We start from the raw sequence: 23,913 nt of genomic DNA, 5'->3' as shown, positions 1-23,913 counted from the left end.
GGGCGTACAAGGAATAGAGGGAATTGGAACGATGTGGTATGCCGGGGTTGACGTGGTGTCAGTGGATTGAACTAGGGCATGTGAAGCATCTGGGATAAAAAATAGAAAGTTCTGTGGGGCCTGGGTGTGGAAAGGGAGCTGTGGTTTTGGTGTTTTATACATGGCAGCTGGAGACTGAGTGTGAACGAACAATGCCTTTGTTGTCTTTTCCTAGCGCTACCTTGTGCATGTGCAGGGAGAAGGGGTTGTCATTTCATGTGTGGCGGAGTGGCAAAGGGAATGAATAAAGGCAGACGGTATGAGTTATGTACATGCGTAAAAATGTATATGTCTGAGTGTGTATATATATGTATACATTGAAATGTATAGGTATGTATCTGTGTGTGTGTGGAAGTGTATGTATATGCATGTGTATGTGGGTAGGTTGGGCCAATCTTTCGTCTGTTTCCTTACGCTACCTTGCAAATGCTGGAGACAGCGACAAGGTATAATGTAATATATTGTTAATTATCTGGAAGATAAGGGAGAAAGAATACTTCCCACGCATTCCTCACGTGTCGTAGAAGGCAACTAAATGGGACAGGAGCGGGGGGCCAGAAACCCTCCCCTCCTTGAATTTTAACTTTCTAAAAGGGGAAACAGAAGAAGGAGTCACGCGGGGAGTGCTCATCCTCCTCTAAGGCTCAGATTGGGGTGTCTAAATGTGTGTGGATGTAACCAAGATGAGAAAAAAGGAGAGATAGGTAGTATGTTTGAGGAAAGGAAACTGGATGTTCTGGCTCTGAGTGAAATGAAGCTCAAGGGTAAAGGGGAAGAGTGGTTTGGGAAGGTCTTGGGAGTAAATTCAGGGGTTAGTGAGAGGACAAGAGCAAGGGAAGGAGTAGCACTACTCTTGAAACAGGAGTTGTGGGAGTATGTGATAGAGTGTAAGAATGTGAATTCTAGATTGATATGGGTAAAACTGAAAATTGATGGAGAGAGATGGGTGATTATTGGTGCATATGCACCTGGGCATGAGAAGAAAGATCATGAGAGGCAAGTGTTTTGGGAGCAGCTGAATGAGTGTTAGTGGTTTTGATGCACAAGACCGGGTTATAGTGATGGGTGATTTGAATGCAAAGGTGAGTAATGTGGCAGTTGAGGGAATAATTGGTATACATGGGGTGTTCAGTGTTGTAAATGGAAATGGTGAAGAGCTTGTAGATTTCTGTGCTGAAAAAGGACTGGTGATTGGGAATACCTGGTTTAAAAAGGGAGATATACATAAGTATACGTATGTAAGTAGGAGAGATGGCCAGAGAGCGTTATTAGATTACGTGTTAATTGATAGGCGTGGGAAAGAGAGACTTTTGGGTGTTAATGTGCTGAGAGGTGCAACTGAAGGGATGTCTGATCATTATCTTGTGCAGGCGAAGGTGAAGATTTGTAGGGGTTTTCAGAAAAGAAGAGAGAGTGTTGGGGTGAAGAGAGTGGTGAGAGTAAGTGAGCTTGGGAAGGCGACTTGTGTGAGGAAGTACCAGGAGAGACTGAGTACAGAATGGAAAAAGGTGAGAACAAAGGAGGTAAGGGGAGTGGGGGAAGAATGGGATGTATTTAGGGAAGCAGTGATGGCTTGCGCAAAAGATGTTTGTGGCATGAGAAGTGTGGGAGATGGGTTGATTAGAAAGGGTAGTGAGTGGTGGGATGAAGAAGTAAGATTATTAGTGAAAGAGAGGAGAGAGGCATTTGGACGATTTTTGCAGGGAGAGAATGAAAAATGAGTGGGAGATGTTTAAAAGAAAGAGGCAGGAGGCCTAGAGAAAGGTGCAAGAGGTGAAAGAGAGGGCAAATGAGAGTTGGGGTGAGAGAGTATCATTAAATTTTAGGGAGAATAAAAAGATGTTTTGGAAGGAGGTAAATAAAGTGCGTAAGACAAGGGAACAAATGGGAACTTCAGTGAAGGGGGCTAATGGGGAGGTGATAACAAGTAGTGGTGATGTGAGAAGGAGATGGAGTGAGTATTTTGAAGGTTTGTTGAATGTGTTTGATGATAGATTGGCAGATATAGGGTGTTTTGATCGAGGTGGTGTGCAAAGTGTGAGGGTTAGGGAAAATGATTTGGTAAACAGAAAAGAGGTAGTAAAAGCTTTGCAGAAGATGAAAGCCGGCAAGGCAGAAGATTTGGATGGTATTGCAGTGGACTTTATTAAAAAAGGGGGTGACTGTATTGTTGACTGGTTGGGAAGGTTATTTAATGTATGTATGATTCATGGTGAGGTGCCTGAGGATTGGCGGAATGCTTGCATAGTGCCATTGTACAAAGGAAAAGGGGATAAGAGTGAGTGCTCAAATTACAGAGGTATAAGTTTGTTGAGTATTCCTGGTAAATTATATAGGAGGGTATTGATTGAGAGGGTGAATGCATGTACAGAGTATCAGATTGGGGAAGAGCAGTGTGGTTTCAGAAGTGGTAGAGGATGTGTGGATCAGGTGTTTGCTTTGAAGAATGTATGTGAGAAATTCTTAGAAAAGCAAATGGATTTGTATGTAGCATTTATGGATCTGGAGAAGGCATATGATAGAGTTGATAGAGACAGTCTGTGGGAGGTATTAAGAACATTTGGTGTGGGAGGCAATTTGTTAGAAGCAGTGAAAAGTTTTAATCGAGGATGTAAGGCATGTGTACGTGTAGGAAGAGAGGAAAGTGATTGGTTCTCAGTGAATGTAGGTTTGCGGCAGGGGTGTGTGATGTCTCCATGGTTGTTTAATTTGTTTATGGACGGGGTTGTTAGGGAGGTGAATGGAAGAGTTTTGGAAAGAGGGGCAAGTATGCAGTCTGTTGTGGATGAGAGAGCTTAGGAAGTGAGTAAGTTGTTGTTCGCTGATTATGCAGCGCTGGTGGCTGATTCATGTGAGAAACTGCAGATGCTGGTGGCTGAGTTTGGTAAAGTGTGTGAAAGAAGAAAGTTGAGGGTAAATGTGAATAAGAGCAAGGTTATTAGGTACAGTAGGGTTGAGGTCTCAAGTCAATTGGGAGGTAAGTTTGAATGGAGAAAACCTGGAGGAAGTAAAGTGTTTTAGATATCTGGGAGTGGATCTGGCAGTGGATAGAACCATGGAAGCGGAAGTGAATCATAGGGTGGGGGAGGGGGCGAAAATTCTGGGAGCCTTGAAGAATGTTTGGAAGTCGAGAACATTATCTCGGAAAGCAAAAATGGGTATGTTTGAAGGAATAGTGGTTCCATCAATGTTGTATGGTTGCGAGGCGTGGGCTATGGATAGAGTTGTGTGCAGGAGGGTGGATGTGCTGGACATGAGATGTTTCAGGATAATATGTGGTGTGAGGTGGTTTGATCAAGTAAGTAATGTAAGGGTAAGAGAGATGTGTGGAAATAAAAAGAGTGTGGTTGAGGGAGCAGAAGAGGGTGTTTTGAAATGGTTTGGTCACATGGAGAGAATGAGTGAGGAAAGATTGACCAAGAGGACATATGTGTCAGAGATGGAAGGAAGGAGGAGAAGTAGGAGACCAAATTGAAGGTGGAAAGATGGAATGAAAAAGATTTTGAGTGATTGGGGCCTGAACATGCAGGAGGGTGAAAGGCATGCAAGGAATAGAGTGAATTAAAACGATGTGGTATACCGGGGTCGACGTGCTGTCAATGAATTGACCCAGGGCATGTGAAGCATCTGGGGTAAACCATGGAAAGTTCTGTGGGGCCTGGATGTGGAAAGGGAGCTGTGGTTTCGATGTATTATTACATGACAGCTAGAGACTGAGTGTGAAGGAATTGGGCCTTTGTTGTCTTTTCCTAGCGCTACCTTGCACACATGAGGGGGGAGGGGGTTGTTATTACATGTGTGGCGGGGTGGCGATGGGAATAAATAAAGGCAGACAGTATGAATTATGTACATGTGTATATATGTATATGTCTGTGTGTGTATATGTATGTGTACATTGAGGTGTATAGGTATGTATATTTGCGTGTGTGGACGTTTATGTATATACTTGTGTATATGGGTGGGCTGGGCCATTCTTTCGTCTTTTTCCTTGCGCTGCCTCGCTCACACAGGAGACAGCGACAAAGCAAAATAAATAAATAAATAATTGTTAATTAATAGGCGTGCGAAAGAGAGACTTTTGGATGTTAATGTGCTGAGAGGTGCAACTGGAGGGATATCTGATCATTATCTTGTGGAGGCGAAGGTGAAGATTTGTAGAGGTTTTCAGAAAAGAAGAGAGAATGATGGGATGAAGAGAGTGGTGAGAGTAAATGGTGAGACTTGTGTGAGGAAGTACCAGGAGAGACTGAGTACAGAATGGAAAAAGATGAGAACAAAGGAGGAAGGGGAGTGGGGGAGGAACTGGATGTATTTAGGGAAGCAGTGATGGTTTGCACAAAAGATGCTTGTGACATGAGGAGCTTGGGAGGTGGACAGATTGGAAAGGGTAGTGAGTGGTGGGATGAAGAAGTAAGATTATTAGTGAAAGAGGAGAGAGAGGCATTTGAACGATTTTTGCAGGGAAATAATGCAAATGAATGGGAGATGTATAAAAGAAAGAGGCAGGAGGTCAAGAGAAAGGTGCAAGAGGTGAAAAAGAGGGCAAATGAGAGTTGGGGTGAGAGAGTACCATTAAATTTTAGGGAGAATTTATAAAGATGTTTTGGAAGGAGGTAAATAAACTGCGTAAGACAAGGGAACAGATGGGAACTTCAGTGAAGGGGGCTTATGGGGAGGTGATAACAAGTAGTGGTGATGTGAGAAGGAAGTGGAGTGAGTATTTTGAAGGATTGTTGAGCATGTTTGTTGATAGAGTGGCAGATATAGGGTGTTTTGGTCGAGGTGGTGTGCAAAGTGAGAGGGTTACGGAAAATGATTTGGTAAACAGAGGAGGTAGTAAAAGTTTTGCGGAAGATGAAAGCCGGCAAGGCAGCGGGTTTGGATGGTATTGCTTTGGAATTTATTTAAAAAGGGGATGACTGTATTGTTGACTGGTTGGTAAGGTTATTTAATGTATGTATGATTCATGGTGAGGTGCCTGAGGATTGGCGGAATGCTTGCATAGTGCCATTGTACAAAGGCAAAGGGGATAAGAGTGAGTGCTCAAATTACAGAGGTATAAGTTTGTTGAGTATCCCTGGTAAATTATATAGGAGGGTATTGATTGAGATGGTGAAGGCATGTACCGAGCATCAGATTGGGGAAGAGCAGTGTGGTTTCAGAAGTGGTAGAGGATGTGTGGATCAGGTGTTTGCTTTGAAGAATGTATGTGAGAAATACTTAGAAAAGCAAATGGATTTGTTTGTAGCATTTATGGATCTGGAGAAGGCATATGATAGAGTTGATAGAGATGGTCTGAGGAAGGTATTAAGAATATATGGTGTGGGAGGCAAGTTGTTAGAAGCAGTGAAAAGTTTTTATCGAGGATGTAAGGCATGTGTACGTGTGGGAAGAGAGGAAAGTGATTGGTTCTCATTGAATGTAAGTTTGCGGCAGGGGTGTGCGATGTCTACATGGTTGTTTAATTTGTTTATGGATGGGGTTGTTAGGTGAATGGAAGAGTTTTGGAAAGAGGGGCAAGTATGCAGTCTGTTGTGGATGAGAGGGCTTGGGAAGTGAGTCTGTTGTTGTTCGCTGATGAAACAGCGCTGTTGGCAGATTCATGTGAGAAACTGTCAGAAGCTGGTGACTGAGTTTGGTAAAGTGTGTGAAAGAAGAAAGTTAAGAGTAAATATGAATAAGACAGCAAGGGGCAAGTATGAAGTCTGTTGGGGATGAGAGAGCGTGGGAAGTGAGTCAGTTGTTGTTCGCTGATGATACAGCGCTGGTGGCTGATTCATGTGAGAAACTGCAGAAGCTGGTGACTGAGTTTGGTAAAGTGTGTGAAAGAAGAAAGTTAAGAGTAAATGTGAATAAGAGCAAGGTTATCAGGTACAGTAGGGTTGAGGGTCAAGTCAATTGGGAGGTGAGTTTGAATGGAGAAAAACTGGAGGAAGTGAAGTGTTTTAGATATCTGGGAGTGGATCTGGGAGCGGATGGAACCATGGAAGCGGAAGTGGATCATAGGGTGGGGGAGGGGGCGAAAATTCTGGGAGCCTTGAAGAATGTGTGGAAGTCGAGAACATTATCTCGGAAAGCAAAAATGGGTATGTTTGAAGGAATAGTGGTTCCAACAATGTTGTATGGTTGCGAGGCGTGGGCTATGGATAGAGTTGTCCGCAGGAGGATGGATGTGCTGGAAATGAGATGTTTGAGGACAATGTGTGGTGTGAGGTGGTTTGATCGAGTAAGTAACGTAAGGGTAAGAGAGATGTGTGGAAATAAAAAGAGCGTGGTTGAGAGAGCAGAAGAGGGTGTTTTGAAATGGTTCGGGCACATGGAGAGAATGAGTGAGGAAAGATTGACCAAGAGGATATATGTGTCGGAGGTGGAGGGAACGAGGAGAAGAGGGAGACCAAATTGGAGGTGGAAAGATGGAGTGAAAAAGATTTTGTGTGATCGGGGCCTGAACATGCAGGAGGGTGAAAGGAGGGCAAGGAATAGAGTGAATTAGAGCGATGTGGTATACCGGGGTTGACATGCTGTCAGTGGATTGAATCAAGGCATGTGAAGCGTCTGGGGTAAACCATGGAAAGCTATGTAGGTATGTATATTTGCGTGTGTGGACGTATGTATATACATGTGTATGGGGGTGGGTTGGGGCATTTCTTTCGTCTGTTTCCTTGCGCTACCTCGCAAACGCGGGAGACAGCGACAAAGCAAAAAAAAAAAAAAAAAAAAGAATAAGAGCAAGGTTATTAGGTACGATAGGGTTGAGGGTCAAGTCAATTGGGAGGTAAGTTTGAATGGAGAAAAACTGGAGGAACTGAAGTGTTTTAGATATGTGGGAGTGGATCTGGCAGCGGATGGAACCATGGAAGCGGAAGTATATCATAGGGTGGGGGAGGGGGCGAAAATTCTGGGAGTCTTGAAGAATGTTTGGAAGTCGAGAACATTATCTCGGAAAGCAAAAATGGGTATGTTTGAAGGAATAGTGGTTCCAACAATGTTGTATGGTTGCAAGGCATTGGCTATGGATAGAGTTGTGCGGAGGAGGGTGGATGTGCTGGAAATGAGATGTTTGAGGACAATATGTGGTGTGAGGTGGTTTGATCGAGTAAGTAATAATAGGGTAAGAGAGATGTGTGGTGATAAAAAGAGTGTGGTTGAGAAAGCAGAAGAGGGTATTTTGAAATGGTTTGGTCACATGGAGAGAATGAGTGAGGAAAGATTGACAAAGAGGATATATGTGTCAGAGGTGGAGGGAACGAGAAGTGGGAGACCAAATTGGAGGTGGAAAAAGATTTTGAGTGATCGGGGCCTTAACATGCAGGAGGGTGAAAAGCGTGCTAGGAATAGAGTGAATTGGAACGATTTGGTATACTGGGGTCGACGTGCTGTCAATGGATTGAACCAGGGCATGTGAAGTGTTTAGGGTAAACCATGGAAAGTTCTGTGGGGCTTGAATGTGGAAAGTGAGCTGTGGTTTTGGTGCATTATTACATGACAGCTAGAGAATGAGTGTGAACGAATAGGGCCTTTTTTGTCTTTTCCTAGTGCTACCTCGCACACATGAGGGGAAGGGGATTGTTATTTCATGTGTGGCGAGGTGGCGATGGGAATGAATAAAGGCAGACAGTATGAATTATATACATGTATATATGTATATGTCTTTGTGTGTATATATATGTATACGTTGAGATGCATAGGTATGTATATTTTTCGTGTGTGGACATGTATGTATATACATGTGCATGTGGGTGAGTTGGGCCATTTTTTCATCTGTTTCCTTGGGCTACCTCTCTAACGCGGGAGACAGCGACAAAGTAAAATAGATAAACAAAAGATATATTTTATTTTGCCCTCTTTTTCACCTCTTACACCTTTCTCTTGGAATCCTGCCTCTTTCTTTTATATATTTCCCACTCATTTGCATTATTTCACTGCAAAAATTGTCCAAATGCCTCTCTCTTCTCTTTCACTAATAATCTTACTTCTTCATACCACCACTTACTACCCTTTCTAATGTGCCCACCTCCCACGCTTCTCATGCCACAAGCATCTTTTGCGCAAGCCATCACTGCTTCCCTGAATACATACCACTCCTCCCCCACTCTCCTTACCTCCTTTGTTCTCACCTTTTTCCATGCTGTACTCAGTCTCTCCTGGTACTTCCTTACACAAGTCTCCTTCCCAAGCTCACTTACTCTCACCACTCTGTTCACCCCAACATTCTCTCTTCTTTTCTGAAAACCTCTACAGATCTTCACCTTCGCCTCCATAAGATAATGATCAGACAACCCTCCATTTGCACGTCTCAGCACATTAACATCCAAAAGTCTCTTTTTTGCGTGCCTATCAATTAACACATAATCCAATAACGCTCTGAAGCCATCTCTCCTTCTTACATATGTATGTTTATTTATATCTCTCTTTAAACCAGGTATTCCCAATCACCAGTCCTTTTTCAGCACATAAATCTACAAGCTCTTCACCATTTCCATTTACAACACTGAACACCCCATGTATACCAGTTATTCCCTCAACTGCCACATTACTACCTTTGCATTGAAATCACCCATCACTATAACCCGGTCTTGTGCATCAAAACTACTAACACACTCATTCAGCTGCTCCCAAAACGCTTGCCTTTCATGATCTTTCTTCTCATGCCCAGGTGCATATGCACCAATAATCACCCATCTCTCTCCTTCCACTTTCAGTTTTACCCATATCAATCTAGAGTTTACTTTCTTACCCTCTATCACATACTCCCACCACTACAGTTTCAGGAGAAGTGCTACTCCTTCCCTTGCTCTTGTCCTCTCACTAATCCGTGACTTTACTCCCAAGACATTCCTAAACCACTCTTCCCCTTTACCCTTTAGCTTCGTTTCACTCAGAGCCAAAACATGCAGGTTCCTTTCCTCAAACATACTACCTATCTCTCCTTTTTTCTCATCTTGTTTACATCCACACACATTTAGACACTGCAATCTGAGCCTTTGAGGGGGATGAGCACTCCCTATGTGACTCCTTCTTCTGTTTCCCATTTTAGAAAGTTAAGATACCACTCCCGTCCCCTTCAGTCGCCTTCTACGACATGTGAGGAATGCGTGTGAAGTATTCTTTCTCCCCTATCCCCAGGGGTATATATATATATTTTTTTATTTTATTTATTTTTCTTTGTCGCTGTCTCCCGCGTTAGCGAGGTAGTGCAAGGAAACAGACAAAAGAATGGCCTAACCCACCCACATACACATGTATATACATACACGTCCACACATGGAAATGTACATACCTATACATCTCCATGTACACATATATATACACACACAGACATATACATATATACACATGTACATAATTCATACTGTCTGCCTTTATTTATTCCCATCGCCACCTTGCCACATATGGAATAACAACCCCCTCCCCCCTCATGTGTGTGAGGTAGCTCGAGGAAAAGACAACAAAGGCCCCATTCGTTCACACTCAGTCTCTAGCTGTCATGTAATGATGCACCGAAACCACAGCTCCCTTTCCACATCCAGGCCCCACAGAACTTTCCATGGTTTACCCCAGATGCTTCACATGCCCTGGTTCAATCCATTGACAGCATGTCAACCCCAGTATACCGCATCGTTCCAATTCACTCTATTCCTTGCACGCCTTTCACCCTCTTGCATGATCAGGTCCCGATCACTCAAAATCTTTTTCACTCCATCTTTCCACCTCCAATTTGGTCTCCCAATTCTCCTTATTCCCTCCACCTCTGACACATATATCCTCTTGGTCAATCTTTCCTCACTCAATCTCTCCATGTGACCAAACTATTTCAAAACACCCTCTTCTGCTCTCTCAACCACGCTCTTTTTATTTCCACACATCTCTTTTACCCTATTATTACTTACTCGATCAAACCACATCACACCACATATTGTCCTCAAACATCTCATTTCCAGCACATCCACCCTCCTCTGCACAACTCTATCCATAGCCCTCGCCTCGCAACTATACAACATTGTTGGAACCACTATTCCTTCAAACATACCCATTTTTGCTTTCCGAGATAATGTTCTCGACTTCCAAACATTCGTCAAGGCTCCCAGAATTTTCGCCCCCTCCCCCACCGTATGATTCACTTCCGTTTCCATGGTTCCATCCGCTGCCAGATCCACTCCCAGATATCTAAAACACTTTACTTCCTCCAGTTTTTCTCCATTTAAACTTACCTCCCAATTGACTTGACCCTCAACCCTACAGCACCTAATAACCTTGCTCTTAATCACATTTACTCTTAACTTTCTTCTTTCACACACTTTACCAAACTCAGCCACTAGCATCTGCCGTTTCTCACATGAATCAGCCACCAGCGCTGTATCATCAGTGAACAACAACTGGCTCACTTCCCAAGCTCTCTCATCCACAACAGACTTCATACTTGCCCCTCTTTCCAAAACTCTTGCATTCACCTCCCTAACAACCCCACCCATAAACAAATTAAACAACCATGGAGACATCACACACCCCTGCCGCAAACCTACATTCAATGAGAACCAATCACTTTCCTCTCTTCCTACACGTACACATGCCTTACATTCTCGATAAAAACTTTTCACTGCTTCTAACAACTTGCCTCCCACAACAAATATTCTTAATACCTTCCACAGAGCATCTCTATCAACTCTATCATATGCCTTCTCCAGATCCATAAAAGCTACATACAAATCCATTTGCTTTTCTTAGTATTTCTCACATACATTCTTCAAAACAAACACCTGATCCACACATCCTCTACCACTTCTGAAACCACACTGCTCTTCCCCAATCTGATGCTCTGTACATGCTTTCACCCTCTCTATCAATACCCTCTTTCCCATATAATTTACCGGGAATACTCAACAAACTTATACCTCTGTAATTTGAGCACTCACTCTTATCCCCTTTGCCTTTGTACAATGGCACTATGCAAGCACTCCGCCAATCCTCAGGCACCTCACCATGAATCATACATACATTAAATAACCTTACCAACCAGTCAACAATACAGTCATCCCCTTTTTTAATAAATTCCAATGCAATACCTTCCAATCCTCCTGCCTTGCCGGCTTTCATCTTCCGCAAGGCTTTTACTACCTCTTCTCTGTTTACCAAATCATTTTCCGTAACCCTCTCACTTTGCACACCACCTCGACCAAAACACCCTATATCTGCCACTCTATCATGAAACACATTCAACAAACCTTCAAAATACTCACTCCATCTCCTCACATCACCACTAATTGTTATACCTCCCCATTAGCCCCCTTCACTGAAGTTCCCATTTGCTTCCTTGTCTTAAGCACTTTATTTACCTCCTTCCAAAACATCTTTTTATTCTCCCTAAAATTTAATGATACTCTCTCACCCCAACTCTCATTTGCCCTCTTTTTCACCTCTTGCATCTTTCTCTTGACATCCTGCCTCTTTCTTTTATACATCTCCCACTCATTTGCATTTTTTCCCTGCAAAAATCATCCACTTGCCTCTCTCTTCACTTTCACTGATAATCATACTTCTTCATCCCACCATTCACTACCCTTTCTAATCAACCCACCTCCCACACTTCTCATGCCACAAACATCTTTTGCGCAAGCCATCACTGCTTCCCTAAATACATCCCATTCCTCCCCCACTCCCCTCACCTCCTTTGTTCTCACCTTTTTCCATTCTGTACTCAGTCTCTCCTGGTACTTCCTCACACAAGTCTCTTTCCCAAGCTCACTTACTCTCACCACTCTCTTCACCTCAACATTCTTCTTTTCTGAAAACCCCTACAAATCTTCACCTTCGCCTCCACAAGATAATGATCAGACATCCCTCCAGTGGCACCTCTCAGCACATTAACATCCAAAAGTGTCTTTTTCGCACGCCTATCAAGTAACACGAAATCCAATAATGCTCTCTGGCCATCTCTCCTACTTACATACGTACACTAATGTATATCTTGCTTTTTAAACCAGGTATTCCCAATCACCAGTCCTTTTTCAGCACATAAATCTACAAGCTCCTCACCATTTCCATTTACAACACTGAACACCCCATGTATACCAATTATTCCCTCAACTGCCACATTACTCACCTTTGCATTCAAATCACCCATCACTATAGCCCGGTATTGTGCATCAAAACCACTAACTCACTCATTTAGCTGCTCCCAAAACACTTGCCTCTCATGATCTTTCTTCTCATGCCCAGGTGCATATGCACCAATAATCACCCATCTCTCTCCATCCACTTTCAGTTTTACCCATATCAATCTAGAATTTACCTTCTTACACTCTATCACATACTCCCACCACTCCTGTTTCAGGAGTAGTGCTACTCCTTCCCTTGCTCTTGTCCTCTCACTAACCCGTGACTTTACTCCCAAGACATTCCCAAACCATTCTTCCCCTTTACCCTTGAGCTTCGTTTCACTCAGAGCCAAAACATCCTTTTTTCTCATCTTGGTTACATGCACACACATTTAGACACCCCAATCTTATATACATATATATATATTTTATTTATTTATTTTGTCGCTGTCTCCTGTTTTGCGAGGTAGCGCAAGGAAACAGACGTAAAAAATGGCCCAACCCACCCCCATACACATGTATATACATACACGTCCACACACGCAAATATACATACCTATACATCTCAATGTACACATATATATACACACACAGACATATACATATATACACATGTACATAATTCATACTGTCTACCTTTATTCCCATCGCCACCTCACCACACATGGAATAACATCCCCCTCCCCCTTCATGTGTGCGAGGTAGTGCTAGGAAAAGACAACAAAGGCCCCATTCGTTCACACTCAGTCTCTCTCTGTCATGTAATAATGCCCAAAACCACAGCTCCCTTTCCACATCCAGGCCCCACAGAACTTTTCATGGTTTACCCCAGACGCTTCACATGCCCTGATTCAATCCATTGACAGCACGTCGACCCCGGTATACGACATCGATCCAATTCACTCTATTCCTTGGACGCCTTTCACCCTCCTGCATGTTCAGGCCCCAATCACTCAAAATCTTTTTGACTCCATCTTTCGACCTCCAATTTGGCCTCCCACTTCTCCTTGTTCCCTCCACCTCTGACACATATATATCCTCTTGGTCAATCTTTCCTCACTCATTCTCTCCATGTGCTCAAACCATTTCAAAACACCCTCTTCTGCTCTCTCAATCACACTCTTTTTATTTCCACACATCTCTCTTACTCTTTCATTACTTACTCGATCAAACCACCTCACACCACATATTGTCCTCAAACATCGAATTTTCAGCACATCCACCCTCCTGCGCACAACTCTATCCATAGCCCACGCCTGGCAACCATACAACATTGTTGGAACCACTAATCCTTCAAACATACCCATTTTTGCTTTCCGAGATAATGTTCTCGACTTCCACACATTCTTCAAGGCGACCAGGATTTTCGCCCCCTCCCCCACCCTATGATTCACTTCCACTTCCATGGTTCCATCCGCTGCCAATTCCACTCCCAGATATCTAAAACACTTTACTTCCTCCAGTTTTTCTCCATTCAAACTTACCTCCCAATTGACTTGACCCTCAACCCTACTGTACCTAATAACCTTGCTCTTATTCACATTTACTGTTAACTTTCTTCTTTCACATGCTTTACCAAACTCAGTCACCAGCTTCTGCAGTTTCTCACATGAATCAGCCACCAGCGCTGTATCATCAGCGAACAACTGACTTACTTCCCAAGCTCTCTCATCCCTAACAGACTTCGTACTTGCCCCTCTTTCCAAAACTCTTTCATTCTATTCCCTAACAACCCCATCCATAAAAAAATTAAGACATCAGAGGGAACTAATGCATTTTTAAGGAAGATTGAGATACAGTATAAGAATGGTATGGTATGATGATCATTTGGAGACAGTAGGTAAAGAATGATGAATGAAGTGAGTTGGAGGATATTAGGGGAATCTAAGAGAAAAGTAGCTGAATAGGATGGAGGATGATTTAGATGAGAGGAATATCTCAGTAGAAGAAACTGCAGCAGAGTGCAGCAGTCAAAGAGCAGGAGCAAGGTTCAGAATAAGCCATCCTGCTTTTAAACTGGGGAATGTGTATAGGATTTAATTACATTTTGTAGATAAATAGAAAAAATTTCAGTAATTTTACCTCTGCTTTTACTCTTTCAGGCATTTTATCCCAGACTCAAATATACTGAAGAGAGCAGTGTGAGTGAGAAAACTCTTCAGCAGCTAATTCAGAAGTGCCTAGTATCAGATGCCATCACTGTTTATCAGATCTGTCGGTCAAAGAGTATTGGTATGTGTTTATACTTTTGTTATAACACAATCTGTTTTATCTAATTTTTTTGAACTTGGATCTTATTTGCGTTGAATTGATGAAGTACACATGGCCTTACGTTTCACTCACACACATCCTCAACAGATGTCCAGAACAGCATTCCATATTGATATAAATTTTACTTATTCATAATGCATGGAGAGGTGATTCACAGGTGAGATTAAAGTCCATATTCACAACCTATGTATGTATCTATCTATCTATATATCTGATGCCCATTCCCTCTGGGAACTTCCATCAAGGGGTGGCCATAGCAAAATAGTCTCCACTTCTCTCTGTCCTTACATGCCTCCCTCGCATACACCATTCCACGCATTCTTCCTCTGTTTCTCTCCTTCCAGTATTCTTCCACCATATTTGCCCATTTCACATGTGGTCTTCCACTCACACCAACCCCTTTAATTGTACTATCATACACCCTCCTTGTCAGCTCTCAGTCTTTCATTCTTTCCACATGCCCAGATCACCTCAAAGTATTGTTTCATACATTTTACCACTCCACAAATTACTCCCTTTGTATTTCTTAGAATATCTCATCTTTCATACACCCTTTCATTCATTTCTTCATTCCATTTAGTCACACCACATGCTTTTCTCAGAAGCTTATTTCCGCAGTCTGGACTCTTGACCTCTGTGCCTCATTCCATGTCCATGTTTTGGCTGCATAGGTCCTTTAATCTTCTCTTCACTTCCATACTTACACCTCTATCCTTCATGATTCTATTAAGAGACCCAATGACTCTTATTCCCTGTTGTGCTCTTTCTCTTATCTCTCCTTCCATATCACCACACTTACCCAAGACTGCTCCCAGATACTTAAATCCCATCAATTCTTCCAATCTTTTCTCCCTCATATCCACAGCACAATTTAATACACTTTCTTCTTTAACTCTATATGGTTTTTCAGAATCTATACTTTCCCTCTGTTTCCTTTCAAACAGTATTACTTTACTTTTACTTACATTTATCTTCAATCTCCTATGCATACATGCATCATAAAACACTCTTACAACCTTCTGCAACTTCCTTCACTCTCTGCAAACAACACAGTATCATCTGCAAACAGGCTTACCTCTGGCAACCATATTTTGCTGCCACACTCCATCTCTACATCCCTTTTTCACTCCATCCTTCCACCCCCAATTTGGTCTCCTGCTTATCATTGTTCCCTCCACCTCTTACACACATATATCCTCTTTGTCAGCCTTTCCTTACTCATTCTCTCCATATGTCCAAGCCATTTCAATACACCATCTTCTGTTCTCTCAACCACATTCTTTAATACCACACATCTCTCTTACTCTTTCATTATTTACTCAATCAAGCCACCTCACACCACATACTGTCCTGAAACATTTCATTTGTCGGATTATTTTGGTCTGTATGTGTTTTTTCTGTGTTATGTTTGTTGAGGTCAGGGAGATCTATAAGTAGAGGTTGCTGTAGCGTGAGGCAGGTTTAAGCTTTCAATTCCTTCTTGGAGATTAATGATTAGTTATGGAGTGGTTTAGGTGAGTGGGGGGACTAGTGCTGTTGCATAGAACTGAGTGCCTAGTTTGCTGAGGTGGAATTTTATTGGGAGGACCTTTGTTTCATTGTGTAGATCTTAAGTATTTTTTGTTTGTAGGCAGCCATTGATTGTTCTGAGTGCACTGTTATGTGTGATTTGCAACATTGTTATGTCTCCTTTTGAGAGAAAAGAAGACCAAGCAGGTGAGGCATAGCTTAAAGTGAGTGAATGAATTTTCTTTATTGATTCATTAACTTTTTGTTTCTTTATTTATTATACTTAACTGCCGTCTCACGCGTTAGCGAGGTAGTGCAAGGAAACAGTTGAGGAATAGCCCACATACACGTGCATATTTATAAACCCCCTCACAGTCAAATATACATGCCCATACATTTCAAAGTATACATACAAATACATACACAGATAAACAGAGAAGAGGTAGTGGAAGCTTTGTGGAAGATGAAAGCCAGCAAGGCGGCAGGTTTGGATGGTATTGCTGTTGAATTTATTAAAAAAAGGGGTGACTATATTGTTGACTGGTCGGTTCTGATATTCAATGTATGTATGCTTCATGGTGAAGTGCCTGAGGATTAGCAGTATGCACGTATAGTGCCATTGTACAAAGGCTAGGGGGATAAAGGTGAGAGCTCAAATTGCAGAGGGATAAGTTTATTGAGTATTTCTGGGAAATTATATGGGAGGGTATTCATCGAGGGGGTGAAGGCACGTACAGAGCACCAGATTGGGGAGGAGCAGTGTGGTTTCAGAAGTGGTAGAGGACGTGTGGATATAGTGTTTGCTTTGAAGAATGTATGTGAGAAATACTTAGAGAAGCAGATGGATTTGTATGTAGCATTTATTTATCTGGAGAAGGCATATGATAGAGTTGATAGAGATACTCTGTGGAAGGTATTAAGAGCATATGGTGTGGGAGGTAAGTTTCTAGAAACAGTGAAGTTTTTATCGAGGGTATAAGGCATATGTACGTGTAGGAAGAGAAGAAAGTGATTGGTTCCCACTGAATGTCGGTTTGTGGCAGGGATGTGTGATGTCTCCATGGTTGTTTAATTTGTTTATGGATGGGGTTGTTAGGGAGGTGAATGCAAGAGTTTTGGAGAGAGGGGCAAGTTTGCAGTCTGTTGTGGATGAGAGGGCTTGGGAAGTGTCATTTGTTGTTCGCTGATGATACAGTGCTGGTAGCTGATTTGGGTGAGAAACCACTGAAGCTGGTAACTGAGTTTGGTAAAGTGTGTGAAAGAAGAAAGCTGAGAGTGATTGTGAATAAGAGTAAGGTTATTATGTTCAATAGGGTTGAGGGACAAGCAGATTGGGAGGTAAGTTTGAATGGAGAAAAACTGGAGGAAGTGAAATATTTTAGATATCTGGGAGTGGACTTAGCAGCAGATGGAACCATGGAAGCGGAAGTGAGTTACAGGGTGGTGGAGGGGGCAAAGGTTCTGGGAGCATTGAAGAATGTGTGGAAGGCGAGAACGTTATCTCAGAGAGCAAAAATGGGTATGTTTGGAGGAGTAGTAGTTCCAAAAATGTTATATGGTTGTGAAGCTTGGGTGATAGATAGGGTTGTGCGGAGGAGGGTGGATGTGTTGGAAATGAAATGTTTCTGGTGTGAGGTGGTTTGATCGAGTGGAAGGTGAAAGGATGGGAGAGATATGTGGTAATTATAAGAGTGTGGTTGAGAGAGCAGAAGAGGGTGTATTAGAATGGTTTGGTCACATGGAGAGAATGAGTGAGGAAAGATTGAGAAAAAGGATATATGTGTCAAAGGTGGAGGGAACAAGGAGAAGTGGAAGACCAAATTAGAGATGGAAAGATGGAGTGAAAAAGATTTTGAACGATCGAAGCTTCAGCATACAGGAGGGTGAAAAACATGCAATGAATAGAGTGAGTTGGAGCGATATAGTATACCGGGATCGACATGCTGTCAATGGATTGACCCACTAGGGTAAACCATGTAAAGTTTTGTGGGGCATTAAAGGGAGCTGTGGTTTCGGTGCATTACACATGATAGCTAGAGATTGAGTGTGAACGAATGTGGCCTTTGCTGTTTTTTCCTGTTACTACCTTGCACACACACTGGGGGAAGGGGGTGTCATTTCATGTGTGGCTGGATGGAGGTGGGAATGGATGAAGGCAGCATGTATGAATATATACATGTCTATGTATGTATATGTCTGTGTATATATGATCATGAGAGGCAAGTGTTTTGGGAGAAGCTGAGTGAGTGTGTTAGTAGTTTTGATGCAAGAGACCAGGTTATAGTGATGGGTGATTTGAATGCAAAGGTGAGTAATGTGGCAGTTGAGGGAATGATTGGTGTACATGGGGTGTTCAGTGTTGTAAATGGAAATGGTGATGAGCTTGTCGATTTATGTGCTGAAAAAGGACTGGTGATTGGGAATACCTGGTTTAAAAAGAGAGATATACATAAGTATACATGTGTAAGTAGGAGAGATGGCCAGAGAGTGTTATTGGATTACTTGTTAATTGATAGGCACACGAAAGAGAGACTTTTGGACGTTAATGTGCAGAGAGGTGCAATTGAAGGGATGTTTGATCATTATCTTGTGGAGCCGAAGCTGAAGATTTGTAGAGGCCTTCAACAAAAAGAGAGAATGTTTGGGTGAAGAGAGTGGTAAGAGTAAGTGAGCTTGGGAAGACTTGTGTGAGGAAGTACCTAGAGAGACTGAGTACAGAATGGAAAAAGATGGGAACAAAGCACATAAGGGGAGTAGGGGTGGAATGGGATGTATTTGGGAAGCACTGATGGCTTGCGCAAAAGATGCTTATGGCATGAGAAGTGTGGGAGGTGGACAGATTAGAAAGGGTAGTGAGTGGTGGGATGAAGAAGTAAGATTATTAGTGAAAGAGAAGAGAGGAATTTGGATGATTTTTGCAGGGAAATAATACAAATGAATGGGAGATGTATAGAAGAAAGAGACAGGAGGTCAAGAGAAAGGTGCAAGAGGTGAAAAAGAGGGCAAATGAGAGTTGGGGTGAGAGAGTATCATTAAACTGTAGGGAGAATAAAAAGATGTTTTGGAAGGAGGTAAATAAGTTGCATAAGACAAGGGAACAAATGGGAACATCAGTGAGGGGGGCTAATGGGGAGGTGATAACAAGTAGTGGTGATGAGAGGAGATGGAGTGAGTATTTTGAAGGTTTGTTGAATGGTATTGATGATAGAGTGGCAGACATAGGGTGTTTTGGTTGAGGTCGTGAGCAAAGTGAGAGGGTTAGGGAGAATGATTCGGTAAACAGAGAAGAGGTAGTAAAAGCTTTGCGGAAGATGAATGTCGGCAAGGCAGCGGGTTTGGATGGTATTGTAGTGGAATTTATTACAAAGGGGATGACTGTATTGTTGACTGGTTGGTAAGGTTATTTAATGTATGTATGATTCATGGTGAGGTGCCTGAGGATTGGCGGAATGCTTCTATAGTGCTTCTATAGGGGATAAAAGTGAGTGCTCAAATTACAGAGGTATAAGTTTGTTGATGATACAGCGCTGGTGGCTGATTCATGTGAGAAACTGCAGAAGCTGGTGACTGAGTTTGGTAAAGTGTGTGGAAGAAGAAAGTTGAGAGTAAATGTGAATAAGAGCAAGGTTATTAGGTACAGTAGGGGTGAGGGTCAAGTCAATTGGGAGGTGAGTTTGAATGGAGAAAAACTGGAGGAAGTGAAGTGTTTTAGATATCTGGGAGTGGATCTGTCAGCGGATGGAACCATGGAAGCGGAAGTGGATCATAGGATGGGGGAGGGGGCGAAAATTTTGGGAGCCTTGAAAAATGTGTGGAAGTCGAGAACATTATCTCGGAAAGCAAAAATGGGTATGTTTGAGGGAATAGTGGTTCCAACAATGTTGTATGGTTGCGAGGCGTGGGCTATGGATAGAGATGTGCGCAGGAGGATGGATGTGCTGGAAATGAGATGTTTGAGGACAATGTGTGGTGTGAGGTGGTTTGATCGAGTAAGTAACGTAAGGGTAAGAGAGATGTGTGGAAATAAAAAGAGCGTGGTTGAGAGAGCAGAAGAGGGTGTTTTGAAATGGTTTGGGCACATGGAGAGAATGAGTGAGGAGAGATTGACCAAGAGGATATATGTGTCGGAGGTGGAGGGAACGAGGAGAAGAGGGAGACCAAATTGGAGGTGGAAAGATGGAGTGAAAAAGATTTTGTGTGATCGGGGCCTGAACATGCAGGAGGGTGAAAGGAGGGCAAGAAATAGAGTGAATTGGAGTCATGTGGTATACAGGGGTTGACGTGCTGTCAGTGGATTGAAGCAAGGCATGTGAAGCGTCTGGGGTAAACCATGGAAAGCTGTGTAGGTATGTATATTTGCGTGTGTGGACGTGTGTATGTACATGTGTATGGGGGGGGGGGTTGGGCCATTTCTTTCGTCTGTTTCCTTGCGCTACCTCGCAAACGCGGGAGACAGCGACAAAGTATAAAAAAAAAAAAAAAAAAAAAAAAAAAAAAAAAGTTTGTTGAGTATTCCTGGGAAATTATAGGGGAGGGTATGGATTGAGAGGGTGAAGGAATGTACATGGCATCAGATTGGGGAAGAGCAGTGTGGTCTCAGAAGTGGTAGAGGATGTGTGGATCAGATGTTTGCTTTGAAGAATGTATGTGAGAAATACTTTGAAAAGCATATGGATTTGTATTTAGCATTTATGGATCTGGAGAAGGCATATGATAGAGTTGATAGAGATGCTATGTAGAAGGTATGAAGAATATATGGTATGGGAGGCAAGTATATTTGAATGAACAGTGGTTCCAACAACGTTATATGGTTGCGATGCGTGGGCTATAGATTTAGTTGTGCGGAGGAGGATGGATGTTCTGGAAATGAGATGTTTGAGGACAGTATGTGGCGTGAGGTGGTTTGATCGAGTAAGTAATGAAAGGGTAAGAGAGATGTATGGAAATAAAAAGAGTGTGGTCGAGAGAGCAGAAGAGGGTGTTTTGAAATGGTTTGGGCACATGGAGAGAATGAGTGAGGAAAGATTGACCAAGAGGATATATGTGTCGGAGGTGGAGGGAACAAGGAGAAGTGGGAGACCAAATTTGAGGTGGAAAGATGGAGTGAAAAAGATTTTGAGTGATCGGAGCCTGCACATGCAGGAGGGTGAAAGGCAGGCAAGGAATACAGTGAATTGGATCAATGTGGTATACCGGGGTCGACGTGCTGTCAATGGATTGAATCAGGGCATGTAAAGCGTCTGGGGTAAACCATGGAAAGTTGTGTGGGGCCTGGATGTGGAAAGGGAGCTGTGGTTTCGGACATTATTACATGACAGCTAGAGACTGAGTGTGAACGAATGGGGCCTTTGTTGTCTTTTCCTAGCACTACCTCACACACATGAGAGGGAGGGGGATGTTATTCCATGTGTGTCGAAGTGGCGATGGGAATAGATAAAGGCAGACAGTATGAATTATGTACATGTGTATATATGTATATGTCTATGTGTGTATATATATGTGCACATTGAGATGTATAGGTATGTATATTTGAGCGTGTGGACGTGTATGTATATACATGTGTATGGGGGTGGGTTGGGCCAATGCTTTCGTCTGTTCCCTTGTGCTACCTCGCAAACGCGGGAGACAGCGACAAAGCAAAATAATATATATATATATATATATATATATATATATATATATATATATTTAGAGGGTGAAGGCATGTACAGAGCATCAGATTGGGGAAGAGCAGTGCGGTTTCAGAAGTGGTAGAGGATGTGTGGATCAGGTGTTTGCTTTGAAGAATGTATGTGAGAAATACTTAGAAAAGCAAATGGATTTGTATGTAGCATTTATGGATCTGGAGAAGGCATATGATAGAGTTGATAGAGATGCTCTGTGGAAGGTATTAAGAATATATGGTGTGGGAGGCAAGTTGTTAGAAGCAGTGAAAAGTTTTTATCGAGGATGTAAGGCATGTGTACGTGTAGGAAGAGAGGAAAGTGATTGGTTCTCAGTGAATGTAGGTTTGCGGCAGGGGTGTGTGATGTCTCCATGGTTGTTTAATTTGTTTATGGATGGGGTTGTTAGGGAGGTAAATGCAAAAGTCCTGGAAAGAGGGGCAAGTATGAAGTCTGTTGGGGATGAGAGAGCTTGGGAAGTGAGTCAGTTGTTGTTCGCTGATGATACAGCGCTGGTGGCTGATTCATGTGAGAAACTGCAGAAGCTGGTGACTGAGTTTGGTAAAGTGTGTGGAAGAAGAAAGTTAAGAGTAAATGTGAATAAGAGCAAGGTTATTAGGTACAGTAGGGGTGAGGGTCAAGTCAATTGGGAGGTGAGTTTGAATGGAGAAAAACTGGAGGAAGTGAAGTGTTTTAGATATCTGGGAGTGGATCTGTCAGCGGATGGAACCATGGAAGCGGAAGTGGATCATAGGGTGGGGGAGGGGGCGAAAATTTTGGGAGCCTTGAAAAATGTGTGGAAGTCGAGAACACTATCTCGGAAAGCAAAAATTGGTATGTTTGAAGGAATAGTGGTTCCAACAATGTTGTATGGTTGCGAGGCGTGGGCTATGGATAGAGATGTGCGCAGGAGGATGGATGTGCTGGAAATGAGATGTTTGAGGAAAATGTGTGGTGTGAGGTGGTTTGATCGAGTAAGTAACGTAAGGGTAAGAGAGATGTGTGGAAATAAAAAGAGCGTGGTTGAGAGAGCAGAAGAGGGTGTTTTGAAATGGTTTGGGCACACGGAGAGAATGAGTGAGGAAAGATTGACCAAGAGGATATATGTGTCGGAGGTGGAGGGAACGAGGAGAAGAGGGAGACCAAATTGGAGGTGGAAAGATGGAGTGAAAAAGATTTTGTGTGATCGGGGCCTGAACATGCAGGAGGGTGAAAGGAGGGCAAGGAATAGAGTGAATTGGAGCGATGTGGTATACAGGGGTTGACGTGCTGTCAGTGGATTGAATCAAGGCATGTGAAGCGTCTGGGGTAAACCATGGAAAGCTGTGTAGGTATGTATATTTGCGTGTGTGGACGTGTGTATGTACATGTGTATGGGGGGGGGGGGTTGGGCCATTTCTTTCATCTGTTTCCTTGCGCTACCTCGCAAACGCGGGAGACAGCGACAAAGTATAAAAAAAAAAAAAAAATATATATATATATATATATATATATATATATATATATATATATATATATATATATATATATATATATATATGTGAATAAGAGCAAGGTTATTAGGTACAGTAGGGTTGAGGGTCAAGTCAATTGGGAGGTAAGTTTGAATGGAGAAAAACTGGAGGAAGTAAAGTGTTTTAGATATCTGGGAGTGGATCTGGCAGCGGATGGAACCATGGAAGTGGAAGTGGATCATAGGGTGGGGGAGGGGGCGAAAATCCTGGTCGCCTTGAAGAATGTGTGGAAGTCGAGAACATTATCTCGGAAAGCAAAAATGAGTATGTTTGAAGGAATAGTGGTTCCAACAATGTTGTATGGTTGCAAGGCGTGGGCTATGGGTAGAGTTGTGAGCATGAGGATGGATATGCTGGAAATGAGATGTTTGAGGACAATGTGTGGTGTGAGGTGGTTTGATCGAGTAAGTAACGTAAGGGTAAGAGAGATGTGTGGAAATAAAAAGAGCGTGGTTGAGAGAGCAAAAGAGGGTGTTTTGAAATGGTTTGGTCACATGGAGAGAATGAGTGAGGATAGATTGACCAAGAGGATATATGTGTCGGAGGTGGAGGGAACGAGGAGAAGTGGGAGACCAAATTGTAGGTGGAAAGATGGAGTTAAAAAGATTTTGTGTGATCGGGGCCTGAACATGCAGGAGGGTGAAAGGAGGGCAAGGAATAGAGTGGTTTGGATCAATGTGGTATACCGGGGTTGACGTGCTGTCAGTGGATTAAATCAGGGCATGTGAAGTGTCTGTGGTAAACCATGGAAAGCTGTCTAGGTATGTATATTTGCGTGTGTGGACATATGTATATACATGAGTATGGGGGTGGGTTGGGCCA

The 23,913-nt window shown here is 42.7% G+C and overlaps 1 protein-coding gene across 1 annotated transcript in view; it reads left to right on the top strand.

Annotated features, from left to right (window-relative positions):
- The window catches only part of LOC139754195 (small ribosomal subunit protein mS39), a 303,614-nt gene that overhangs the window by 77,976 nt on the left and 201,725 nt on the right, over nt 1-23,913 (top strand). The window contains exon 4 of the mRNA XM_071671407.1: nt 14,237-14,366. Coding sequence (XP_071527508.1) covers nt 14,237-14,366 — 130 coding nt within the window. The remainder of the gene's footprint in view (nt 1-14,236; nt 14,367-23,913) is intronic.

The sequence above is a fragment of the Panulirus ornatus genome, chromosome 16 (genome assembly GCF_036320965.1).
Source record: "Panulirus ornatus isolate Po-2019 chromosome 16, ASM3632096v1, whole genome shotgun sequence".
Classification (NCBI taxonomy): Eukaryota; Metazoa; Arthropoda; class Malacostraca; order Decapoda; family Palinuridae; genus Panulirus; species Panulirus ornatus.
This window is presented reverse-complemented; position numbering and strand designations above follow the sequence as displayed.